General features: G+C 51.3%; 2 protein-coding genes across 3 annotated transcripts; both read left to right on the forward strand.

The window, feature by feature from the left end:
- Positions 1 to 1,068: 1,068 nt before the first annotated feature.
- Positions 1,069 to 7,496, forward strand: ORMDL3 (ORMDL sphingolipid biosynthesis regulator 3). Of its 2 annotated transcripts, none has more exons than XM_065910608.1 (4): positions 1,069 to 1,189; positions 4,363 to 4,562; positions 5,263 to 5,414; positions 5,837 to 7,496. In XM_065910608.1, the coding sequence occupies exons 2-4, from the start codon at positions 4,389 to 4,391 to the stop codon at positions 5,970 to 5,972; spliced, it is 462 nt and encodes a 153-aa protein (XP_065766680.1). In that variant the 5' UTR covers positions 1,069 to 1,189; positions 4,363 to 4,388; the 3' UTR covers positions 5,973 to 7,496. The 2 variants fall into 2 exon arrangements, with proteins under 2 accessions (XP_065766680.1, XP_065766681.1); XM_065910609.1 differs by having other exon boundaries at positions 1,077 to 1,189; positions 4,368 to 4,562.
- A 2,251-nt stretch (positions 7,497 to 9,747) lies between these two features.
- On the forward strand, positions 9,748 to 21,067 carry GSDMB (gasdermin B). Its single transcript, XM_065910806.1, is given in 12 exon segments — positions 9,748 to 9,976; positions 12,626 to 12,722; positions 12,908 to 12,912; positions 14,073 to 14,235; positions 16,076 to 16,247; positions 16,943 to 17,027; positions 17,571 to 17,609; positions 18,621 to 18,647; positions 19,483 to 19,643; positions 19,746 to 19,911; positions 20,260 to 20,330; positions 20,778 to 21,067. Coding segments are annotated over 12 exon segments (1,359 nt in total). The 3' UTR covers positions 20,922 to 21,067.
- Positions 21,068 to 22,358: the final 1,291 nt, after the last annotated feature.

The following is a 22,358-nucleotide window of genomic DNA, read 5'->3' on the forward strand; positions in this document are numbered from 1 at the left end:
CAGCATTCTCCTTTCTGTTCCCTCACCTTCATTTCAGTGTGTGTTCACAGCCAGGCAGGTTGGCCAGTCGTGACATCACCTGATCCTGCTATTCCAGCCCTGCTGGGCACAGAGTGGACTTAAAAGCTGGGGCAGGGAAAGTAGAAACTACTCAAACAAGGCCCTCTTGGTGACATGGAGAGTTGGGAGTGACCCAGGAGACCTCAAGAGTCCTTTAGTTCAGCCTCCTACAGAAACAGCTTCCTACAATATAACAGTCGTTTTGCAAACATTCTTTTGAATTTCCACAACCTTGGAGATAGGTTTTCACAGGTATGGAATTGGAGATTAAGACAACTTATTTGCTGAGGGTTATACTGCTGGTGAGGCAGTACCTGCTTAGTCTACCTGGCAGGAAAATCTGTGCCCCGGCCTGCAGAGTTCTGAGGGGAAAACTGCAGACCCCAGAGCCACCCAAAACCCACACAGCTGACCTGGGCCTGGGACTCAGGGACCTGGTTATTCATCAGGGTGTCTTCCCAAGTCACATGTCTTCTTCCCACGTCTAATGTGGGAAGGCCAAAGATGAGACCTGGCCCAGGCCGGCCTGGGTCAGGTGTAACTGAGCAGCAGACAGGCTGTGGACTTAGTTCTCTGCCCTCCAGACTCTGATACTAACCAATACCGCGAAAAACCCGCTTCCAGGAGGGCCCGACAGGGGCAGAGCCAGCACTTGTCTGGAGAGCCAGAGGCAGCGAGGTGTAGTTGAAAAACTCTGACTTGGGGTCAGAATTTCTGGGTTTCAATCCAGGCTGGGACCCAGCGGGGACCTATGGCAAGTTACTTAAAGCTTAAAGTTTCCTCATCTGCAAAACCGGGCAATAGTAAACTCCACAAGAAGCACGCTGACGCAAAAACAGGCATTGTTATGCGTCAAAGCAATACCAGCTGACCTTTGTATCGCGTACAGTTGAAACCTGCGGGCGGCCCCAGAGAGCGCTGGGCTGGAGCAGGGGTAAATACTACAACTCCCAGGAGGCTGCGGGCGGCCCGGCGCTGGGCGGTGACGTAATGGGGGCTGGCGCGGGGCGCTGATTCGGCCCGAGCTGCCAGCGGGGTGGCTGCCGCCGCGGCTCATTACAGCTGCTGGAGCAGCAGCGGCCCCCGCCCCCGGGTACCCTTCCCGGGCCTCGACCTCCGGCCCCACACGGTGAGTCCAGACGGGCGGCCGTGGAGTGGCCAAGCCGGGAGTACCCTGGGGCTACAGGAGGGTCGGGAAAGGAGGTGGGGGCTGTTGGGTAGGCGCCCGGGTTGGAGGGGATCGGGACAGGGCGAGTGGAGGTGGCGGGGGTGCATCGGCCGGGGGGCGGGGGTGCATCAGTCGAAGTGATGCCCAAAGGGGAAAGTGGGGGCAGGAGGCAGGGGATGGGGCGTCGAGGAGAAGCGCTGGGGATGGGGGCGGGGAGAGGCTGGGCTTCGGGGATAAAGGTTTGGCCGCTTCCAGCTGGGTGAACGTGTGGGGGTGGGGGTGGGGCTCCGGACGAGGCCAGGCTCCGAGTGCGAGGTGCCAGGCTGGGGGGTGTGGAGCGGAGACCCCCACTTCGTCTCGAAGTCCCACTCTGTAAACCCCAACAATAGTGAGGACTCCGCCTCCTCGCCTCACCCTCTCCCCGTGGTAGTAGGGGTTCGCTCCTCTTCTCGCCTTCTTTCCATCCCCACCGCCCTCCCGGAGAACCGGAGCTAAGTGGTGAGTGACGATGGTGGCCCTGCCGGTTGGGGGGTGGGCAGAAAGACAGTGGCTTTGTGTCAGGGACTCCCCGCTGGGGTCCAGGTTGCAGGCTGCTGTGCTTTGAGCTCCTCACCCAGAAGGCGAAAGATTTGCTGCCCTTAGTTGGGGGAGAGATTACGAAGCAACTCACCTGGCCGTTGGCACTGTGGTGTTGGCTTAGGTGTCTGACAGACTGGGCAGAGATATTTGTGTAGGAGCCAGTAGGAAAGGGAGGGAAGGAGTAGGAAAGAGCTGCCTGCAAGAAAGTAGTTAACAGAACAGAGTTGCTGCAGGCTTTGGTTTGAGGCAGGTTATGAAACCACCTCGGGGACTGACGCGGGCAGCCACCTGCTAGTTTAGTGGCAGAACTTTTCAGCCTCAGCTGCTGTGAGCTTACTTTGTGTCTGCCAGCTTCTTCTTCCCATTTCTCCCCTTCTGGGCCAGGGGCAGTTGGTTATTTCACTAATGGAAGTGGTGTGTACCCTTAGTCACACAAAAGTCTCAAGAGAGCTTTTCTTAGTTTATTGCTGCCAGTCTTTCCCTTAGTTTATTGACTTTTCTATCTTTTTTTGGGGGGAGGTCTCTTGGGAATTTCTGCTCTCTGGGCACCTGGTGTTCAGGCTGCAGAAAGAAGCTTCCTAGGGCATCAGTTGAAGCCATAGGTCTGAGCCCCCCCGCCCCCACGCCCCGAGGCACCTCAGACTTTGCTGGGTGCCCTGTTACAGCCAGCAAGGAGTGTCGAATCATCTGGGATTCAGCAAGGCTCCTCGGGAGGGCTAGAGGTCTTGCTACTCCTTTATCCTTGTAGGTCTAGGTTAGGGGGAAGTGGGGAAGGGAAGCAGTTTCTGGTCCTACTTGGGGAACTGTCTCCCTCTTCTTCGTCAGTAGTTAAGCCCTTCAGGCCGTCACTTCCTAGTCAGTCTCCCCCAACCTCCACTCCCCTTCCACCAGGTGGAGGCTTTTGTGCAGTAGGTTTCCCAGGAGCTGTGTTTGGGTAACTTGAAGCCCTAAAGCCTTGGGAAGGTAAACAACTGAGCCAGTCCTGGTTTTCTAGTTCCCTGGGTTTCTCTTAGGCCCAATTATCCAACCTAATGGGTTGAGCTTATGGGCCCCAAGAGCATAACTGCTTTTGGAGCCATCGCATGTATGTTTGTATGTTGGGAAGGTGTGTTGTGGGTCACATTTCCCCTGCGGTCTCTAAGCTTGGAGCCATCCGAGAGGCAGAAACTTGTTCCCATTATTCTGGAAGTAGGGAACTGATCCTTGAGAATTCCAGCTCCAATGCAGTCTCTGTGATCCCACCCAGAGATAGAGGGCAACTGAGTCTGGGGGTGGGGGGGTCATCGCAGCAGGGTCGGGGGATGACCTTCTGAGCACTTCCAGGATACCCTCATCTGGGACCCCTTTCTGTATCCCCAGGAAATATGGGGCTGTTACTATGGTGATGACCTTTGGGTCTTTATTGGGCAGGATCTCCCCTTTGCTCAGGAGGTGAGCCAGTATAAAGGTGCCATCTGTTCCCACCTCCTGCTGGTCAGAGGGCCCTCAGAGTTCTGGGGACAGCTGAGCTCTGGACAAGGGGCTGCTCATTCCCCTCCTTACCTGCATCCAAGAACAGGCTGGGCTGCATGGTTTCATGGGCAGCCAGGGCAGCCCTCCTGGTTCCCCTTGCTGCAGGGCCTCTGCTCTTGGAACTGGGCGGAGGAAGGCATAGTGCTAATAACTTACACTTGGAAACAGATACTAGGAAAAGAGGCTCAGGTGAGGATGGGTGGACAGAGAGGGAAGGGGTCAGGAGAGAGGCCGTAGGTGTGTCCCTGGGAGACCTCTGTTGATGTGGGCTCCAGACACCCATGGGCACTGTAGATGTTGATCATGTTCACTGTCCTTGCCCCTCCTCTAATAGGGAAAAGGGCCAAGGTGATTTGGCAGGAAAATGGGTGGCATCAGGAGGGCTAGCCTGAGTGGCTGCCAAATGGATAAAACATCTGGATGGGTGGTTTTGTGTCCCCAAGAAGGCAGCTTCCAGGTCTGGGCAAAGGTTGTCTCTTGTCTGTTTTCTCTTTTTAACTTTTCTCTCACTTTCTACCCCCACCAATTCTCCTGAGTTAGGGTGCAGGGATACTCAGAATTGGAGAATTAGGAAAGGTGGGTAGAAACAGTGACCCTCAAATACTTCTTTCACTACTGCCTGTTCTCACCTCCTTTTATTTCTTCTCATGAGGAGAGCTGGGGTTCAGGGGTGGAGATGTGTCATATCAGACCCTCAGTGAGACGGAGTCCAGCAGGGGTTATTGCTGAGTGATTGCTAGGGCACAGGCCTCTTCTCCACTGCCCTGGGCTTCTTGGGTAGAGGGCCCCCTAGAGCGTGAGATGGCAGGGCAGGCAGTGGTTTCTTTGCTCTGGGGCTGGATGCCTGTTGATGGCCTGTCCACCCAGGCAGTTCCAATGCCTGGAAGGGCACTGTCCTGATTGGATGACGTGCAGAGCAGCCTGGAGTTTGTCCCAGCCCTGCAGCGGGAAATGGATAAAGCCTGCGTCCCTGCAGGAATTGGAAGGTGTGAGGGAGCAGGGAAAGTGGTGTAACCTGTCTCACCTGTGCTGCTTGTTTGTAGGACAGTGGTAGGAGAGGGGCAGCAGGATGAACGTGGGAACAGCACACAGCGAGGTGAACCCCAACACGCGGGTGATGAACAGCCGCGGCATCTGGCTCTCGTACGTGCTGGCCATCGGGCTTCTCCACGTCGTACTGCTCAGCATCCCCTTTGTGAGCGTCCCCGTCGTCTGGACCCTCACCAACCTCATCCACAACATGGTGAGGGCCTGCCTGCTGCCTGCCTTTGGTGGGGTGCGGGTGGGGGTAGGAGACCCTCCCCCCCAGACGTGGGCCAGATGTCAGGGTGACATGCTGACATCAGTCACCAGAGCTCTCTTGTTTCTGCCCCACTTCCCGTTACTGGAATAAAATCTGCAGCTATGGCCACACCTCTTGGACGGGGTGGCTTATGGATTGGAAGAGGGGGTCATCAAGAGCTGAGCTAAGGACCCCAAAGAGTCTGCAGCACTTGGATGCCTAACCTGGGGCAGAAATGCCTCTTCCCCCAGTCAGGATCTGAGTGTCCTTCTCTCTTGCCCCTCCATGCTCTTTCACTACCTGCTTGCTCCCTGGTACTCTTGATGGGCAAGCAAGACCTGGTTCCTTCCCATTAGCTGGCCTTCTCGCAGCTGGCGCAGGAAGCCTAGTCCTGGACTAGAGGGATGGCGTCTCCTTGCTGGTTCTATGGTTGACTCCTCCCCAGGAATTCTCCTCATGCCAGGCCTGCCCTCTCACCCAGTGGGTCTCCTTATTCTCTGGCCAGTCTCCCAGCTGCTCAGCCTGACCTCCGGCCCGCATCCCCCTGCCCAGTAGATGGGGCTCCCAATCGCTGGGAGCCCATGTCTGTGACTGGGGCAGAGGAGCTGAGCTGGAGGACCCTTGGCCTTCTGCGTCCTCTAACGAAGGCCCCTCCCTCCAGGGCATGTACATCTTCCTGCACACAGTGAAGGGGACACCTTTTGAGACCCCAGACCAGGGCAAGGCGAGGCTGCTCACCCACTGGGAGCAGATGGACTATGGGGTCCAGTTCACCGCGTCTCGGAAATTCCTGACCATCACACCAATCGTGCTGTGAGTGCCTTGGGCAGAGGAGGATACCAGTGGAAAGGCCAAGGCCCGGGGAACCCTGGGGCCCTGCGAGGCTTAAACCCCTCGCCAGCTGTGTCTCTTGGCTTAGGAATGAGCAGAGGAAGAAAGGCTGGGGTGCCCCTGGGTCTCTTGCTGGGCTCAGGTTGTGACTCCTTGGTCCTGTCTGTCCTCCATTGGAGCTTCCTTCCTGCCACTGAGTTTGGTCCACAGGTCTGGGGTAGAACACGGGACCTGGGTCAGCAGGGGCTTCTGTAGTTGGGGGGATCTTACCACCCTACTTCAGTTCTGGGGGGTCTTTCCCATAACTCCTCACTGTCAGGAATCTGTCTCCTCCAACCAGGGAGGGGGGAAGAAAGGGATCTTTTAAACAGAGTTTTATACCTCCTCCCAACCTCCTGCTACAGGTACTTCCTCACCAGCTTCTATACCAAGTACGACCAGATCCATTTCATCCTCAACACTGTGTCTTTGATGAGTGTGCTCATTCCCAAGCTGCCCCAGCTCCACGGAGTCCGGATTTTTGGAATCAACAAGTACTGAGGGTGCAGCCCCTTCCCCTGCCCAGGATGGCAGGGGAGGGGTCGAAGCCTGGGCTGTGATGCTGAAGACAGAAGGAGCCTCTGGTAACCACCAGAGACGGGGGATGAGCCTCCGGGCCCTAGTTTTCCCCTCACTTCCCCCAGTAGCAGACTTGAAGTAGCTTGTAGTGGGTTGGGGTGGGGCCCCCTGGGCTCTGACCCTTCTGATTTTTTTTTTTAATCTTTTCCTTTTGCCTTTTGGATAGAGACTCTGGGGGGGTGTTCATGAAATGGGCTGGGCTTCTGGGCTGAACACAGACCTGTGAGGTTGGGGTAAGAGAAGCCCCCCGCTCACTTGCTCATCCTCAGACTGCTAAAGCACTTTAACCCCTGTGAGTGGGGCAGAGGGGACGGTACAGCTTCTAGTTTGTTTCACTTTAATTCTTAAGTCTTTAGAGTGACACTTAGTGTGTGCTTGTATCCATGATGAGGTGTGGCAGCACCTCATCGCTCTGGGTAGAGAATTGTCTAATCCAAGTCAGATGGCTCCTGCACGACCCACCTGGGGTACTGGGTAGGAGTGGGGAGGGTAAGGAGCAGGATGGCGGGCTGAATGTGGGTGGCCTGATCCCAGGGGTGAGGGGCCAGGGCTGCAGCCGTCCTGGCCCTGGGGGAGGGAGTTAGGGGCAGGGGTGGGATCCTGAATTGAGTCTTAGAAGAATGGGGTCACATAGCAGCTGGGATTGGTGTGAGGGGGGTGGGCGGTGGGGACAGACCCAACCTCATTCTTTGAGACGTGGTCTGGGAGGAGGGGCAGGCTCGGAGGGGTCATTTACCCCCCGCATGGTGGGGTCATGCATTGGGAGGGAGGCTGCTGTGAATCTGCAGTTCAGGGGTGGCGTGGGGGGGTGGAATGGGTTGGAGAGGCCCGTGAGTCATCGTAAGCCCAGATCTGATGTGACAGTCTCTGCGGTGGTGGTGGGGGGCGGCCTGGGGACGATGCACAGAAACGTTGCTGCGGCCCCTCTGCAGCCCTTCACCTGTAACCTTCTCGCGCAGATGGGGGCTGGGCCAGGGCCTCTCATGTGGCATGCACCCGTGGGCTCATCAGGTCACTGCCAAATGGGTTTGGTGGGCTAGAGAGTCCTGCATGGTCCCCGCCTGAGCAGGACAGTGGAGGGAGCAGGGAGTGACCTGTGGGGGCTGTCCACTCAGGCTGAGGAGGTGAGGGGGGCGGGAGCCTGAGCACGGACCAGAGGGGAGCCGCCTTCTCCCCACTCCCACCCCCCCCACCCCCCCACCCCCGTCTGACTGGGGTCTGTGTCACTTCTGAGGTGTGGGTACCAGGGCCTTGAGGGAGCAGTGGGGGTTGGGGGGTCACTGGCCCTGTTTTCTGCCTCTTGGTCCCCCCAAGGGCCACCCCATGTATCATAGGGAACTTTCACCTCAAAATCTTTCTAAGCAAAGTGTGAATAGGATTTTTACTCCCTTTGTACAGTATTCTGCGAAATGCAAATAAAGGACAATGTGTTCCTATTTCCCCGGAGTCTGGCCTCTGCTTCCTGGAGGGCTCTGGAGGAGGAGCGGGGGGAGGGCAGTGTGGAGCATGGGTCCAACCCTTTGCTGGATGGTGAGAGGGCCCCTGGGGCCAGCAGAAAGGGGTGAAAGGGCTGGTGGCGAGCTAGCCAAGGCAGTAAGCTGGCCAGAGTGCAGCAGTCTGCTCTGGGACTTTGCCTGGCTGGTCCTCAGACAGAACTTACACCTCTAGGCTTGACTGGCTGAGCCAGGCTGGGCCGGCAGAGGGAGAGTTTGTGCTGCAGCCAGGGAGGGTGTCAGTTCAGCCATGGCTTCCTAAAGAAGCCAGAGTCCCAAGGGGTGCCCAGTCCTTTCCTCTGAATTCCTCCCCCTGAATTCCTGTCACTTCTCCTCCAGCGTTGGAGGGCGGCTTCTCCCCCTGGCCTCTGTGTCCTCAGAGGAAGCTTCCTGCTTCCTTCTCCCTCTATAAGCAGGACTGGGAGGGAAGAGGACTTACTGAGGCTCACTGCCAGGGAGGGGCCTTTACAGCCCGTTCTGTGCCTTATCTGTGTCTACCTGTCTGCCTCCCACCTATCTGCGTCCTGGGTCCTTGAGGAGGGAAGTGAAAGTGAAATCGCTTAGTCGTGTCCGACTCTTTGCGACCCCATGGACTGTAGCCTACCAGGCTCCTCTGTCCATGGGGTTCTCCAGGCAAGAGAACCACTTGCAACTGGAGTGGGTTGCCATTTCCCTCTCCAGGGGATCTTCCCGGCCCAGGGATCAAACCCGGGTCTCCCGCATTGCGGGCAGACGCTTTACCCTTTGAATCACCAGGGAACCCCTGTCGGTTTCTTACCTTTGACCTGGGTCGGCCTCCAGCCAGGCCTTAAAGTGGCATATCTAAAAATCTGAGAGGTGGGGCTCCTAGCTCTCCAGTTTATTTTTTCTTTCAGTTCCCATATTATATAGTCCCAAGACACAGTGGCCCGGAACTGTGCAGAGACCTTACACAGAGGGAATTCTTACAACCTCCATTTTTGGTGAGTAGCTGAGGACAAAAAAGAGGTGTGTGGCCTCTTTTTTGGACCACACACCTGTGGTCCAAAGAGATGGACCCGTTAGGCCCCGGGCACAGCCTCTCCATAATCCCAGAAGGATTCCGGTGGGGAGTGAGTTGTGAGCTGATCACCATGACGGGGGCAGGGGCAGAGAGGGGAACATGGGTGAGGGGTGAGCAGGTGCCTGCGTCAGCCAGAAGGGAATTAGGGGAAGGTGACCAGGAAGCCTGTGGGTTGTGGTCTGGCCTCAGGAGGGTAGCAGAGGAACCTGAAGAAAGGGGGAAAAGATATGAAAAGGAAGGAGGGGCAGAGTGATTGATGGAAGAGGAGAGAGTAGGAAGGATTTAGAGGGAAGAGAGCCTGAGGGCTCCAACGTGGTGGGTATGTCAGGCTGGACTGGTGGTGGGCCTGTGGAAGGTCCCGCAGGGCCAGCGAGTGGAGAGGTACAGGGGCCAAAAGTAGACCAGGGAGAGGTTGAAGCAGAGAGTGGGTGGCGGGAGATACCCAGGTGAGGTTTCAGGATTCATTTGCTTTTACCAAACATGAGGTAATCCTTCAGAAGGTGACCAGAAATGGAGGAGACAGGACTTGGGGGTGGGTGGCTGTCCAAGGTACCCAGCTGCAAGCCACTCTTTAAGTATAAAGGTAGGGACTACCCTTTCTGTTTCCTTCTGAGACCAGTTTATCACCATCTTACTGGGAAATGGTGGGTAGGGGCACCCATCCAACTGCCTTGCAGAACAGGAAGGGAGGGAGGCCCAGGAGTCAGAGCCAAGGGAAGAAGTCATCTGTTGGGGTTGGTAACGTGAGGTCTGCAGCCGGGCTCTTCATCTCTTCCTGGTTCCTCTGTTCATCAGCGCTGGTAAGGTTTGGGGATGGTGGGAATGCCTTCCCACCCATCAGGTCCCTCTGAGCAAGGGGGCAACTCTGCTGTGGGAGACTCAGAAAACAGGTCTCACTTTCCTTTTGGGGCAATCGCCATTCCAGCCTTCCTCCAGAAGGGTTCTACCAGCGGTGAGGAGAGTCTGGCATTTGTAATGGTCATTCCATCTTAGTTTGTAGTGAATGCCACACCTTCTAGAAACAGGGAAGCCAAATCATTCCAAGTTCTGGTTGGCTTAGAACTTTTGGATCTGCCAAAAGTAGAAGATCATAAAACCTGAACCAATATCCCCCTGCCCCCAAACTGCAATTGACTTCCTTTCCCCAGTTGGTCCAGGCACAATGCCCACACTATTTGAGTCAATCACAAGAGTTGTGGTTGAAGAGCTAGACAACAGTGGAGAGTTGATTGCTGTCAGAAGCTTCACGGATGCTGACAAATTCCACTGCTTCTATCTGGTGAAGAAGAGGAGACGTTTCTTTGGATACCAGTATGACAAGACAAACCTCACCCTGAAAGACATCCTGGAGAGTGAAGTACCATTTGATGTGGTGGTTCCTGAGTTCCAAGGTCAGTATGAGGTGTGAGAGACTTTACCCGCTCCTACTCTGCCCCTCTCTCAATGCCCCATTGCTAACAACCAGGTCAACCAGTCAACAAACAAACCATAGAATTTGTATGTACATATCCATACACTTCAACTTAAGAAATGTTCAAGAGAGCTGCATGGGGAGAAGGGAATTGGGGAAGTGGCAGTTTGTTTCTCTTGCAAACTATTCCTAAATAGTCTTCTTTCCTATTTTTTCCCTTTGTAAATAATTCGCTTTTAAATTAGCTAAGGTCTTCTCATGTGTTTATAAAGTTAATCATTGAAACGTATAAGTAAATGCAAACAATTTGCATAGTGGTTAAGAAAGGACCCAGGCTTTAGAACTGGGGGGCATCTGACTTCAAAACCTGGCTCTGCCACACTTGCAGCTGGGTAACCTCTGGACAAGTTGCTTTATCTGTGCTTGTTTCCTCATCTGTCAACTTGAGAAGACTGTTGGAAGAGTCAAATGAGGTGAATTATGTAAATCATTTATCACAGTGCCGGCAAGAAGGAGCATTCAATGAAAGTTCTCCCCAGGCTTTTTGCTGGTGGCAGTTATTAGCCCTTCAAGTTCCCTGGGGATGTGGGTTGAATGGGAAGTTGCTGATCAGCAGAACTCCGTAAGGGTTCAGAGGCCTTAGGAGAGAAGTCTGTCCCATTCTCCTGCTTCCAAGCTCAGCGATTCCCAACTCCTGGGGTTTCTTGGGTTTCAGAAGCCCCAGGAGAGGTGTCGATGAACTTCTCTTGGAGACTTTATTACGGCGTCTCATGCCTCATGGTGAGGAGTTTTACAGCTCAGACATCTCTACCAAAATCCTTTTGGTTCTCCACAAGAGATGGAAAAGAATTCTAACAACACCACTGTATGGTTCTAAAGCACCTGCCACGTATGACTATTATGTGATCAAGAACTGTACCCAGATTGCTCAGAGGTGATGGGCTTTTCCACAAGTGGAATTTAATTCAGCAAGCAAGCATCTTTAGGAAAATTTCAGATTAGCATTTTTCAAAGACTCGATTTTCTGAAAGTTGAATTGCCAAGAGTCAATTTACTAAAAGCTAGTTTTTAAAAAAGTCAAAATCAAAATCAGGGACTTCCCTAGTGGTTCAGTAGATAGGACTCCGAACTTCCACTGCAGGGGGCACAGGTTCGAACCCTTGTAGGGGAACTAAGTTCCTGGGAACTAAGGTCCTGCATGCCGCCCAGCATGGCCAACTACCCCACCCCCCAACAAAAAAAATCAGTTTGCCAAATGACAAAAATAAAAAAACTTTAAAGTAGGACTAGGATGTTTTGCAACGATCACATTATTCTCCAGGGGCAGCAGGGGCAAGTTTAATTATGGAAAATTGATGAGGTTAACTTCCTTTAAGGGAAATTCTGTTTGCATAAAGAATTCAGAGACAGAGGTGAAACCAAACTTTAAAAAAATTAAGAATAGGTGAACTGATAATTTAAATTGATTTTTAGCAATTTGACCTGCTTCTTTTTGAAACATTATTATTTTTAACTTTTTGGTGTGGATGTGTGTACATAGGTTTTTTAAAAATTAAAGTCCATTACCTGATGTGAAGAGCCAACTCATGGGAAAAGGCCCTGATACTGGGAAAGACTGAGGGCAGGAGAAGAAGAGGGTGACAGAGGATGAGATGGTTGGAAGGCATCACCAACTCAATGGACATGAGTTTGAGCAAGCTCCGGGAGATAGTCAAGGACAGGGAAGCCTGACGTGCTGTGGTCCATGGAGCCGCAAAGAGCCAGACATGACTGAGTGACTGAACAGCAACAAAGTTTTATTCAGATTTCTTTAGTTTTATTCAGATATCTTTGGTTTTCATCTAGTGTCCTTTTTCTGTTCCAGGATCCCATCCAGGACATCATGTTACATTTAGTTGTCATGTCTCCTTAGGCTCCTCTCGGCTGTGACAGTGTCTCAGAATTTTCTTGTTTTTAATGGCCTTGGCAGTTTTTTTTTTTTTTTAACTTTTTGTAAAATTTATTTATTTATTTATTTATTTATTTATTTTTTATTTTTCAGTGGGTTTTGTCATACATTGATATGAATCAGCCATAGAGTTACACGCCTTGGCAGTTTTGAGGAGTACTAGTCAGGCATATCAGAGAAGGCAATGGCACCTCACTCCAGTACTCTTGCCTGGAAAATCCCATGGACGGAGGAGCCTGGTGGGCTGCAGTCCATGGGATCTCGAAGAGTCGGACACGACTGAGCGACTTCGCTTTCACTTTTCACTTTCATGCATTGGAGAAGGACATGGCAACCCACTCCAGTGTTCTTGCCTGGAGAATCCCAGGGACGGGGGAGCCTGGTGGGCTGCTATTTACGGGGTCACACAGACTCGGACACGACTGAAGTGACTTAGCAATAGCAGCAGCAGCAGCAGTCAGGCATATTGTAGGAGGCCTCTCTACTGAGATTTGTCTGATTTTTTTTCTGTCTCTTAGACCTAGGAAATGGGTTTGGGGGGTGGGGAAAGATTACAGAGGTAAAGTGCTGTTCTCACCACATCATGTCAAGGGTTTGCTGCTGCTGTTGCTTAAGCCCACTAGGCTCCTCCATCCATGGGATTTCCAGGTAACTGGAGTGGATTGCCATTTCCTTCTCTAGGGGACCTTCCTGATTCTGGGATCAAACCTGCATCTCCTGCATTGCCAGAGGATTCTTTGCCACTGAGCCTCCTGGGAAACCCTCATAGCAAGGCTATGTACTATCAACAAGACTTATCACTATTGATACTGACCTTGGTCACCTGGCTGAGGTAGTACTTGTTAGGTTTCTTCATTGTCACGTTACTCTTCCCCGCTGCCCTTCTCCGTACTGTGTGGGCTATGTTGCATGGCTTGTGGGATCTAGTTCCCCAGTCAGGGATCAAGCCCATGCTCCCTGCAGTGGAAGTATGGAGTCCTAACTACTGGACCAGAGAATTCTCCCACGCTGTAGCCTTTGTGTGCATGAGGTTTGATTTTTCTTTCTCTTTGATAAAGTACACCAAGTTTTCCGTTACTCAAGAAACAAATGGCCCCTGAGACATTAGCATCACACAAACAGGACTGATTTCAGGCATTGTTTCTAAGTCTGTCATGTTTCCACCAGTTTCAAAATGCATTTTTTTCTCTAGAAATTCAGGCCCACCCCTAAAATGCAGCAGTAGATTCTCTCCCTCCTCTGTGGGCTCAGAACTGGGAGGTCTGAGAGAAAGGCACTCAGCTTGGCAGCATCTCCACACACTCACCATTAACTCTGGGGCAGCAATGAACTTGGACTCTAGGCCCTTACACAAGGCCTTATGCAAGGCCGGGCAGAGTCCATGCTGGTGGGCAACTTTCCAGAGTTGCCTCACTTTACACCTGCTCAGGTCACACGAACACAGAGATTGAACTCTGCTCTATTTTTATTTCCCAAAGGTTGTGTTCATTCCCTCAGTCGTGTCCAACTCTTTGTGACCTCATGGTCTATAGCCCTCCTGGCTCCTCTGTCCATTATTCTCCAGGGAACAATACTGGAGCGAGTTGCCATTTCCTACTCCAGGGGATCTTCCCGACCCAGGGATCGAACCCAAGTCTCATTGTCTCCTCCATTGGCAGGCAGGTTCTTTACCACTAGCGTCACCTGGGAAGCCAAGTGGTCAGGGGCTCCTAATTCTTTCGCTTTACTTTTCTTTGTTCCGTTTCAACCTCTCAAATGGTTTAATAGGACTAGTTCACATTTACTGAGCATTTAGCAGTGTGCTAAGTGCTAGCGGTATGATTTAATCTCCTCAAGCACTGGAAGTAGGTGCTAAGAATATTCTCCTTCTATAGATGAGGAAACAGATTCAGAGGTGGAGTGACTTACCCAAGGTCATTTGGTAAGAATGTGGCTGAGCGGGCTCCAACTATATAACTTCTTGGGAGAACAGCATTGACTGGGAGCCATGGCTGGAAGACTTGCTCAGAAGAGAAGGGGATCATGAGGGGAGCCCAGGATGGGGCACATCAGCAAGGATCTTCTAGAGATCTTTTGGGTTAGCCTCAGTGATAATAACGACATTGTGACCTTACCTTTCTCTTTCCAGGTAACTTTGAAATTCTGGACGTCGAAGACTCAAAGGAAAATTGGACAGTGAAATTTTCCCCCGAAATGACATTTAAAATAGCATTTCACATTTTCCATGAGATGAATATCAAGTTAAAAACGTGCAAGATACCCTTCAAATTCCTGGATTCCCTTAGCAACAAGTGAGGCTGGAGGTGGACAGCAAGGGAGAAGGAGAAGAGGGAGCAGCCCATATTTTGGGGCACCTAGGCCATCGGAGGTGGGGGGAGCCCTGGCTGGTGCTGCCTGTCACTCCCTATTCCCAGTACTCCTCCCCGCCTCAACCCAGTCCTTATTCAAGCATGCCCTCCTCTTGTCCACCCTTAGCAAGCCAGAACCAGCCTCCAGGAATCCTTCTTCTGAAGTCCCCAATTCACTTCCTTTCCTGCTGTCCTCCAGGGTAATTGATGGCTCTGACTTGGAGCAAACTGGCTGGTTTTGAGACCACACTCCTCTGTTTTCTTAAACTGTGTTGCCCAAACCTTCGTTCTGTGCTTGTTTCACTTTGCTTTGTTGGCAAGTCAGTGGTTTCCATGTACCTGTCCCTCGCTGCACTAAGAAGAGCTTGTGACCAGGGACCGTCTTTACTAACCTCGCTGTTTATCCGCAGCACATGGTAAGTGCTCAAGAAGAGAGCAGAGGGGACGCACGGTGAAATCAAAGCACCCCGGTTGAACATTTCCTGCACAGGAAGTGCCATCACCCCGCCCCAGCAGAGTGGCCCCGATCAAGGGCTACAGACATGCTGATAGCTGGGGGCATGGTCCCTCCGAGGGACTCCAGCAGCCTCCGCCTCAGCAGTTATATTGTGGCTGGTATTGGTGGCTTCTCCCCTAGCTGGAATCGTTGCAAAGTGTGGCTGGTTCAGGGAAAGAGGCCCCTCTGTTTTCCTGGGCTAGCCCTCCCTGGGCAGGGTGGATGCCTTTTGTTTCCCTTTTTTAATTCAGAACTGAAAGGCTTCCAGTGAAATTGGACTGGTCCTTTGACCTTCTCCTACCACCACAGTCTTGCTGGGGAGGGGCCTTTGCTGAGGGAACTCATTTTTTTTTTCTAGAATGCATTGTTTCTAGGGTGAGGCTATGTTGAGTGTGTAAATAGAGTTGTGTGGGGGCAGGTAGGTAAAGGAAGGTCACCAGAGGCAAGGATGTAGAGAGATCTTTTGGCTGCAAATACCAGAAATTCCACCAGGCTGTGTTAAGTCACAAAATGAATCTCCTTGTGTGTTAGTCGCTCAGTCGTGTCTGACTCTTTGCGACGCCATGGATTGTAGCCCACAGGCTTCTCTGTCCATGGGATTCTCCAGGCAAGAATACTGGAGTGGGTTGCCATTTCCTTCTTGAGAGGATCTTCCCGACCCAGGGATTGAACCCAGGTCTTCTGCATTGCAGGTGGATGCTTTACCCTCTGAGCTACTGGGGAAGCCCATGAATTCCCTTATGGAATCAGAAATGGCACATGGACCCTGAAGGTGGACAATACACAACCAGGTCCCAGAGACCCGTGTAGGGAGCTGGGACCGCTTCTCAGAGAAGGGGCTGCTCTGGGCTGGGCACATGCCCATCTCAGTGCTATGAGAAGGGCAGAAGCTTTGGACTCATACAGACCGGGGCTTGAATCCCAGCTCTGCTTATTTGCTGTGTGAACTTGGACCATTCAGGACCTGTCTCTAAGCCTCAGTTTCGTATGAAAAATGAATGCAAGCCTGCCTATATCATGCGGATGTGGGGAGGGTTAAATGAAACAACGTGTGAAGTATTTCACTGTGCTGGCATACTCTAATCTTCCAGAAATGCTAGTGGGTTCCCTTCCCACTTTGCACCCCTTCCCCTCCATGGTGGGTAAAGTGAACTTTGACAGGGGTTCCATGTACCTTGGTTTTCCGACCTCAGGAGCACTAAGTCTCAAATACAGAGTAACTGGTGGGGAGGGAGAGATGTGCCTAGGAGGTGGGGCCCCTCTCATTCCCCCTTTTACTCCTTCCAGGAAGCTGAAGAAGGAACTGCCTTCTTCATTCCAATCAATCCAGGCGAAGAGAGAAGACCTGTATCTAGTGACAGAAACTGTGAAGATAGCAAAGACTGAAACTCTGAAATGTAAAAAGCAACTTAGTTTTCAGATCCTGTTGGAACTTTCTGATCTCCAATACGAAAGCAAGGCTAGCATCTCTGGAGGCAGGGACAGTGGGCAAGCCAGCTTGGCTTACCCACTGCAGGTCAGGGGCTGCCAGCCCAGACACCAGGCTCCTCATCTCTTCCTCTAGACTTTTCTGAGCAGTCTTGCCTTCTTACAACTTCTCTTCTTGCCCCAAGAAAGTATATAGTATCACACAGTCTCTCCCCTTTAAATCTCTGGCAGTGCTCTGTTTTCATTTGCTTCATAGCGCTTCCCATGGCTCATAATTACACAGGTGGTGTTTGCTTGTTCATTGTCTTCCTCCCCGTTTAGGAGGCAGGACGACAGGAGCCATGATGCCTGGAACAAAACAGGCATGTTTTGTCCTCCATAAATTTTTTTTTTTTGGCCACACCATGTGGCTTGTGGGAATTTAGTTCCCCAAGCAAGGATCGATCCCAGGCCCCTGGCAGTGAAAGTGTTGGGTCCTAGCCACTGGACAGCCAGGGAATTCCCCATAAATATTTGTTGAATGAAATGGAAATGAAATCAGATGTGGAGTCAAATATCAACTCTGCTGATGTGAAATGGGCTCATCTGCTGACCCTCTCAGAGCTTCGGTTCTCTCATCTGTAAATTGAGGGTAATAATGTCTACCACCCAGGAATGTTTGGGAGACCAGGCAAGGTAATTATGTCAGGAACTGAGGGGTCAATCTACATCGCTCCTTTTTCCTAGAATGAAGAGGAAGTGACCATCACCCCGGAGAAGGTCCTGGCCTATCGGGTAAAGCAGCTTGTCTTCCCCAGCGCGGAGAGGATGGGTAAGCTAGGCCTCGTGGGGTCAGTGGGTGGGGTGGGATAGGGGAGCTGAACATATGAAGAAGGTGGGGGTCAGTTCAACTGGGGTCTGTGTCAGTCTGTAGGTGTCCTGGTGACCTGGAAGGTGGGGGGAAGTTTCAGGGACTGGGAAGAAGGATGGAGGGTGTTGTTGCTTAGTCACTAAGTCATGTCCAGTTCTTTTGCAACCCCGTGGATTGTAGCCTGCCAGGCTCCTCTGTCCATGGGATTTCCCAGGCAGGAATATTAGAATGGGTGGTTGCCATTTCCTTCTCCAGGGGATCTTCCCAAACACAGGGATCGAACCTGTGTCTCCTGCATTGGCAGGCGGATTCTTTACTGCTGAGCCACCTGGGAAACCCAATTCTTCCCTAGAGGTGTTAGCTCCTGTCTCTCTCCCAGAATTTATTTTTCCTGTTGGGCAGGGTGGGAAGACTGGGGAGATATTAAAAAGAAGAACTTACAGAGAGAGAACTGGGCTTTTTAACAACTGATCTCTCTTCCTCTCTTTTAAAAAACTGGTTTAGACATTTGTTTCTTCGACGAAACCAGATCCTTTCCAGAAGGTGAGTGAGTGGGCTTCCTGTTCATCATTCTAGAATTGGCAGGGATACTGGTTTTAAAAAGAGGATAGCAAATGACCTGGAATTATAGAGTCATCAGTGCTGAGAATGTAACAGGATGTACTCAAGTTTGAGCCAAGGTGAGGGCAGGAGGAAAATCTGCCTGTTGGATAAGTAGGTTGGATTGCAAGCTGGCCTAGGGTTTCTAGGCTCCGCCAACTCTGACTTGCTCTGTGTAGGTCAGTGGGCTGGATTCTGGGTTCACAGTCCTTACAGAAGGCCTATTGGCTTACAAAGCACAGTTGAATTGCCTGGCCTGTTCTCATACAACAGCATGAACACTGGACTAGGAGTCAGATAGTCTCAGGGTCTTGGCCTGGCTGTGCCGCTCAATAGGCCTACAGCCCCCAGGTTGTACTAACCTTAAAAGGAACTAGGACTAGACCAGGAGACCCGTATGATTCAGTGTGTGGCTTCCTCTGACCTTTCCCTGAATCCCATAATGGTTGTTCTGCCTAAGGGCCCTTGTGAAGGAGTGGAGCGAGGTTCTAGGTGGAGTAGAAGTCTAGGTGGAGCAGAACACTCAAGAGAAATTACTGAAAGTTGTAGAAGCTGCAGGTTCAGTTCTGGCGAGGTCTTGCTAGCTCAAGTGAGATTCTCTGTCACTCTTAAGTGCCATCACAGAGGAGTCAGGGAATAGATTCCAGTTCCTGCTGTCACCCAAACTTTCTGAGTGACTAAGGGCATGGTGCTTCTCTCTGGACTTCCCTTTCTCCTTCAATCATCTTAGGCATATGCCTATGGCTGCCTATCTCTGAGTGTAGGAAGGGGTCTGTAAATATAGTACTTTGTCATTTATACACCATGATAAGGATGCCGGCTCCCCAGCATAGGCAGTGAGGGCTCAGAGTCTAGAATTGAGAACCCCCACCACTGGGACAAGAATGTCCATGGGGTGAGCTGGGGTGGAGGTGACCTGAGGACTCGCTGAGATTATTCTTCCTCTCTTTGCAGAGAAAGATGGCGGTTCACCGTGGTTGGGTAAGGATGGAGGCCAGCTATGTTCAGGGTAGCTGCAGTCCTCACCTTTGAGCCCTCTGGCCCCAAGGAATGCATTTCAAGTGTGGCAGCTGAGTGTGTGTGCATGCGTGTGTGTGTGGTAGTAGTAGTGGAGAGTGTTGGGAGGAGAAGGGTAGACGTGCTCAGTCTCTTCAGTCGTGTCCGACTCTGTGCAACCCCGTGGACTGTAGCTCACCACTCTCCTCTGTCCATGGGATTCTCAGGCAAGAATACTGGAGTGGGTTGCCAGGCCCTGGAGAAGGGTAGGGCAGTGCCAAAAGTAGGTTTCCACTTTAGAGGTTGCATCTATCACCTCTGAACACAGTGATTCTCACTGGTACACAGATATCACCTGAGGGAAATGTTGAAAGTAGTGATGACTGAGTTCCACTTCTGGAAATTCTGATTTAGCTGATCTGGGGGTGTGGTCTGATCTGGGCACTGGGGGTTTTAATTACTCTGCAGGGGATTCTCATGCACAGTCAAGATTGAGAACCACTGCTCTAACTTTCTCTAAATCCTCATCACTCCTACTGTGGTCCAAAACTTGCACTTTGAATGGCAAGAACTACATAAGCTTTGATTTCCTGGAGGTGGAGAAGAATTGAGGGTGAGCTGGGAGGTGGAAGTGGGGACAGCAGAAGGCAGTGATGATGGGTATCTATCTGCCTCATGTTAACAGAAAAAGACTAGAAGAAGGGAAGTTACAGAGAAGTGGTCTCCAGAAGAAAGATAGATCAAGAATGGGGTCTGGGGGGCCTTGGAAATGGAGCTTGCTAGGCTGAAGGGATTGGGTTTTTAATTTCTGCCTCTACAGGGGAGTCTTTGAGTTTGGAGAGTTTCCAAAGCATAACAGAGAGGGTTCAGGACATGGTGCGAGTCCTCCAGGATCTGACTCCAGAGGAGCAAAAAGAGGTGCTAAACTGCTTGACTAAGTGCCTCCGCAGTGATGAAGAGCTGCAGGATCTAGAGCGAAGAGTAAGAGGCCCAAGGAAGAAGAGGGCAGAGAGAGGGAAGGACCGTGGGGAGACAATCCACTCTAATGGGACCGGGCTCCTCTCTCCCATCTCCTGGTCCTAGGTGTCTGAGGTCCAGTGCTCCGGGGAGCTACAGATGAACAATGCGGTGAATTCTCTCATAAGCAGTCTTTTCAATGATGCTGGGGTCTTGATAGAGGCACGTGCAGAAACCATTTGGGATATCCTGATGCCCTGAAGGGTGAGGAGGGGCTTGGATATAAGCTGGCGTGGAGGGCATGTGAGCAGAGGGACCTGTGGGGAGTCAACTCTTGGGAGTCAACTCTTGGGTATCACTGCCTTTTACATTTTGTGAGGCACAGACTTCACACTTCACAAACCAGCCATCTTCCCCAGGACAGGGATGGAGGGACTGCCTCCTCTTTCCCCATGGTGCAGTCTCTGACCTCCTGCAGGCTAAGAGGAAAGCAGAAACCCAGTGGAAATAATCTCCGTCTAGCCACTCTGGGGTTCTCTGGAACCTTCTGTGATGCTTGTCCGGGGTCTGATCAGACAGCGAAGCCCTGTCCCACTATGTGCCCTGCCTCTCTGCTGACCACCCTCTCTCTTGTCCCCAGAGCTGTCTGAGGTCCGGCAGTTTGTTGCTGAGGCCCTAGATAAGGGGACCTTGCCCCTCATGAAGGACAAGGTAAGATAGCCTGAGCTGAGGGCCCAGGTCCTAGTGGAAGTGACTGCCCATGCTCTCAAGGGACCCAGAAACCTCATTGACCAGTCGCTTCCTACTTCATAGTCCACTGCCAGCTCACATCTACGCAGCCAGTTTGTGGCAATTCCTTGGACATGTAGTTTTCAGGACAATTCAGGATGGGGTTTTTAGGCTCTGCTGTTTGCCTGTGGGCTGGAGAGGGAGTGGGAAACTATTAGTTCTGGGAGGGCAATTGGCCCCATGTTGACGCATCACTAGTGTCTATTACCATTTGAGAGTATGAGGCTCCCCAGGCTCTGCAGGAAAGTGTGCGGAGGTGGATTACAACCTCTGCTATGGACTGGGGACTAAGGGGTATGGCCACATAGTTGCCATTTTTGGTATATTTCCTTGTTCTCAGCTTTTACAGTCCGGTGGGTTTCCTTCCAGGTGGAGCCTGTCCTGGAGAAGAACTGGGGTGAGGGGCCCCTAGATGTGAGCTGTGATCCTGAGGCAAGGACTGCCTGTGCCCTCTATGTTGTTGTCTCCATCCTGCTACAGCTGGGTGAGAAGCCCACCTCTGTGTCTTCCTAAGCATTCTCCCCACCAGCCTGAGTGCTCCCCTCCGCAGTCCGTCCTCATCATCCCTAATCCAAGTCACCAGAATGATGTCTTCAAAACACACTGCTATTCTTTGATACATCCCATTCACTATGATAATGTCCAAAAATCAGTTAGATTGTAGGCATGAACTTCTGATTAAAAATGGCAGACTGATCATATTAATTACCTCTCTCTCTCTTCAGATTTCACTAAATGACAATAAAGTGATGGGAATGATAGAAACCCACAAGGAATAAAGAGAATTAGGCAGCTGATAAGGGATTTCAACACATCTTTGGAAGCAGTTAAAGGAGTGGTAAGCTAGGAGCCTCGTGACTGAGGGGTGTGGAGGAGTATAGGATGAGCCTGCTGGGTTTCATCATAAACCTTTTAGTTCTAGTTAATATTTTTGAAGACAATAATTAAAAGAAATATGTACTTGCTGTAAAGCATTTCAGATATTTCTCAAAGTCAAAGGTAAAGGTACCCCGTGATCTCTTTTCTCCCTTTAATATAACCACTATGTACATTTTAGGGTATGTGAACATTTTTTTTCTATTGGGCAGTTTTAAAAATGGTAACTTAAACATGAAACAGAATGAGATAGCATACATCTGGTTTGTATCTATCTTTTGAACTATTTATTTTTACATTTACATTTTAAAAATATTATATGCAACAGGAACTCTTCTAAGTGCTCTTGAAGTGTAGCTTGGTCCACTAATTTGGAAAACTTTAACAATATCTACTAAAGCTAAACATATGCCTATGACTCAGCAACTCCACTTCCTTGGCATATACCCAAGAGAAATGAGTGCCCGTGTTCACCAAAATACTTGCATGTATAAAAACATCAAAATAAGAGCACTAAGCTGAAAACTATTCAAATGCCCAGTACCATTAGGATGGATCCATATATTGTGCTATACTCATGCAACAGAAGAGAACGAATTACACGTAACAACATGGATGGCTCTCACAGACAGAATGCTGAGCAAATGAAGTCAGCACAAAAGTGCATATTTGTGTTTGGGTCCTCTGAGAAGTAGGTGCCAAAATGGGAGCAGATATGCAAGAGACTTATTAGGGGGAAAGCTCAAGAAGAATAAAGGGAGAGGGAACAGGAATAGGTATGGCAAAACTTCAAGTCACATGATCTAAAGCCTGTGAAAGGAGAGGAGGAGGGCGAGACTGAGTAGGAGGAGTCTCAGACGACAGCACAGTCTGAGGGGCTCTGCCAAGCCAGCCAGAGCAAAGGCGATCTGCCAGAGGGCTCCCCATCAGGCAGGAGGGCCAGGCTCTGGGACCCCATGCTCAGCCTTCAGCAGAGAGCTGCTCAGGAGAGGCTCAGGAGGAGAGCTATGGTAGGGTGGGTTGGAGGTCCTTCGTCAAGCTGCTTCCTACAGCAGGTTCTCCTAAAGAATATCT

The sequence above is a fragment of the Muntiacus reevesi genome, chromosome 18, assembly GCF_963930625.1.
Source record: "Muntiacus reevesi chromosome 18, mMunRee1.1, whole genome shotgun sequence".
Taxonomy (NCBI): Eukaryota; Metazoa; Chordata; class Mammalia; order Artiodactyla; family Cervidae; genus Muntiacus; species Muntiacus reevesi.

Bases quoted from the DNA above. Each gene is read 5' to 3' on its own strand.
- ORMDL3 (XM_065910608.1), top strand. From the start codon at position 4,389: ATGAACGTGGGAACAGCACACAGCGAGGTGAACCCCAACACGCGGGTG. The intron at 4,563-5,262 runs GTGAGGGCCTGC...CCCTCCCTCCAG, and splicing joins CCAACCTCATCCACAACATG to GGCATGTACATCTTCCTGCA. The intron at 5,415-5,836 runs GTGAGTGCCTTG...CTCCTGCTACAG, and splicing joins ACCATCACACCAATCGTGCT to GTACTTCCTCACCAGCTTCT.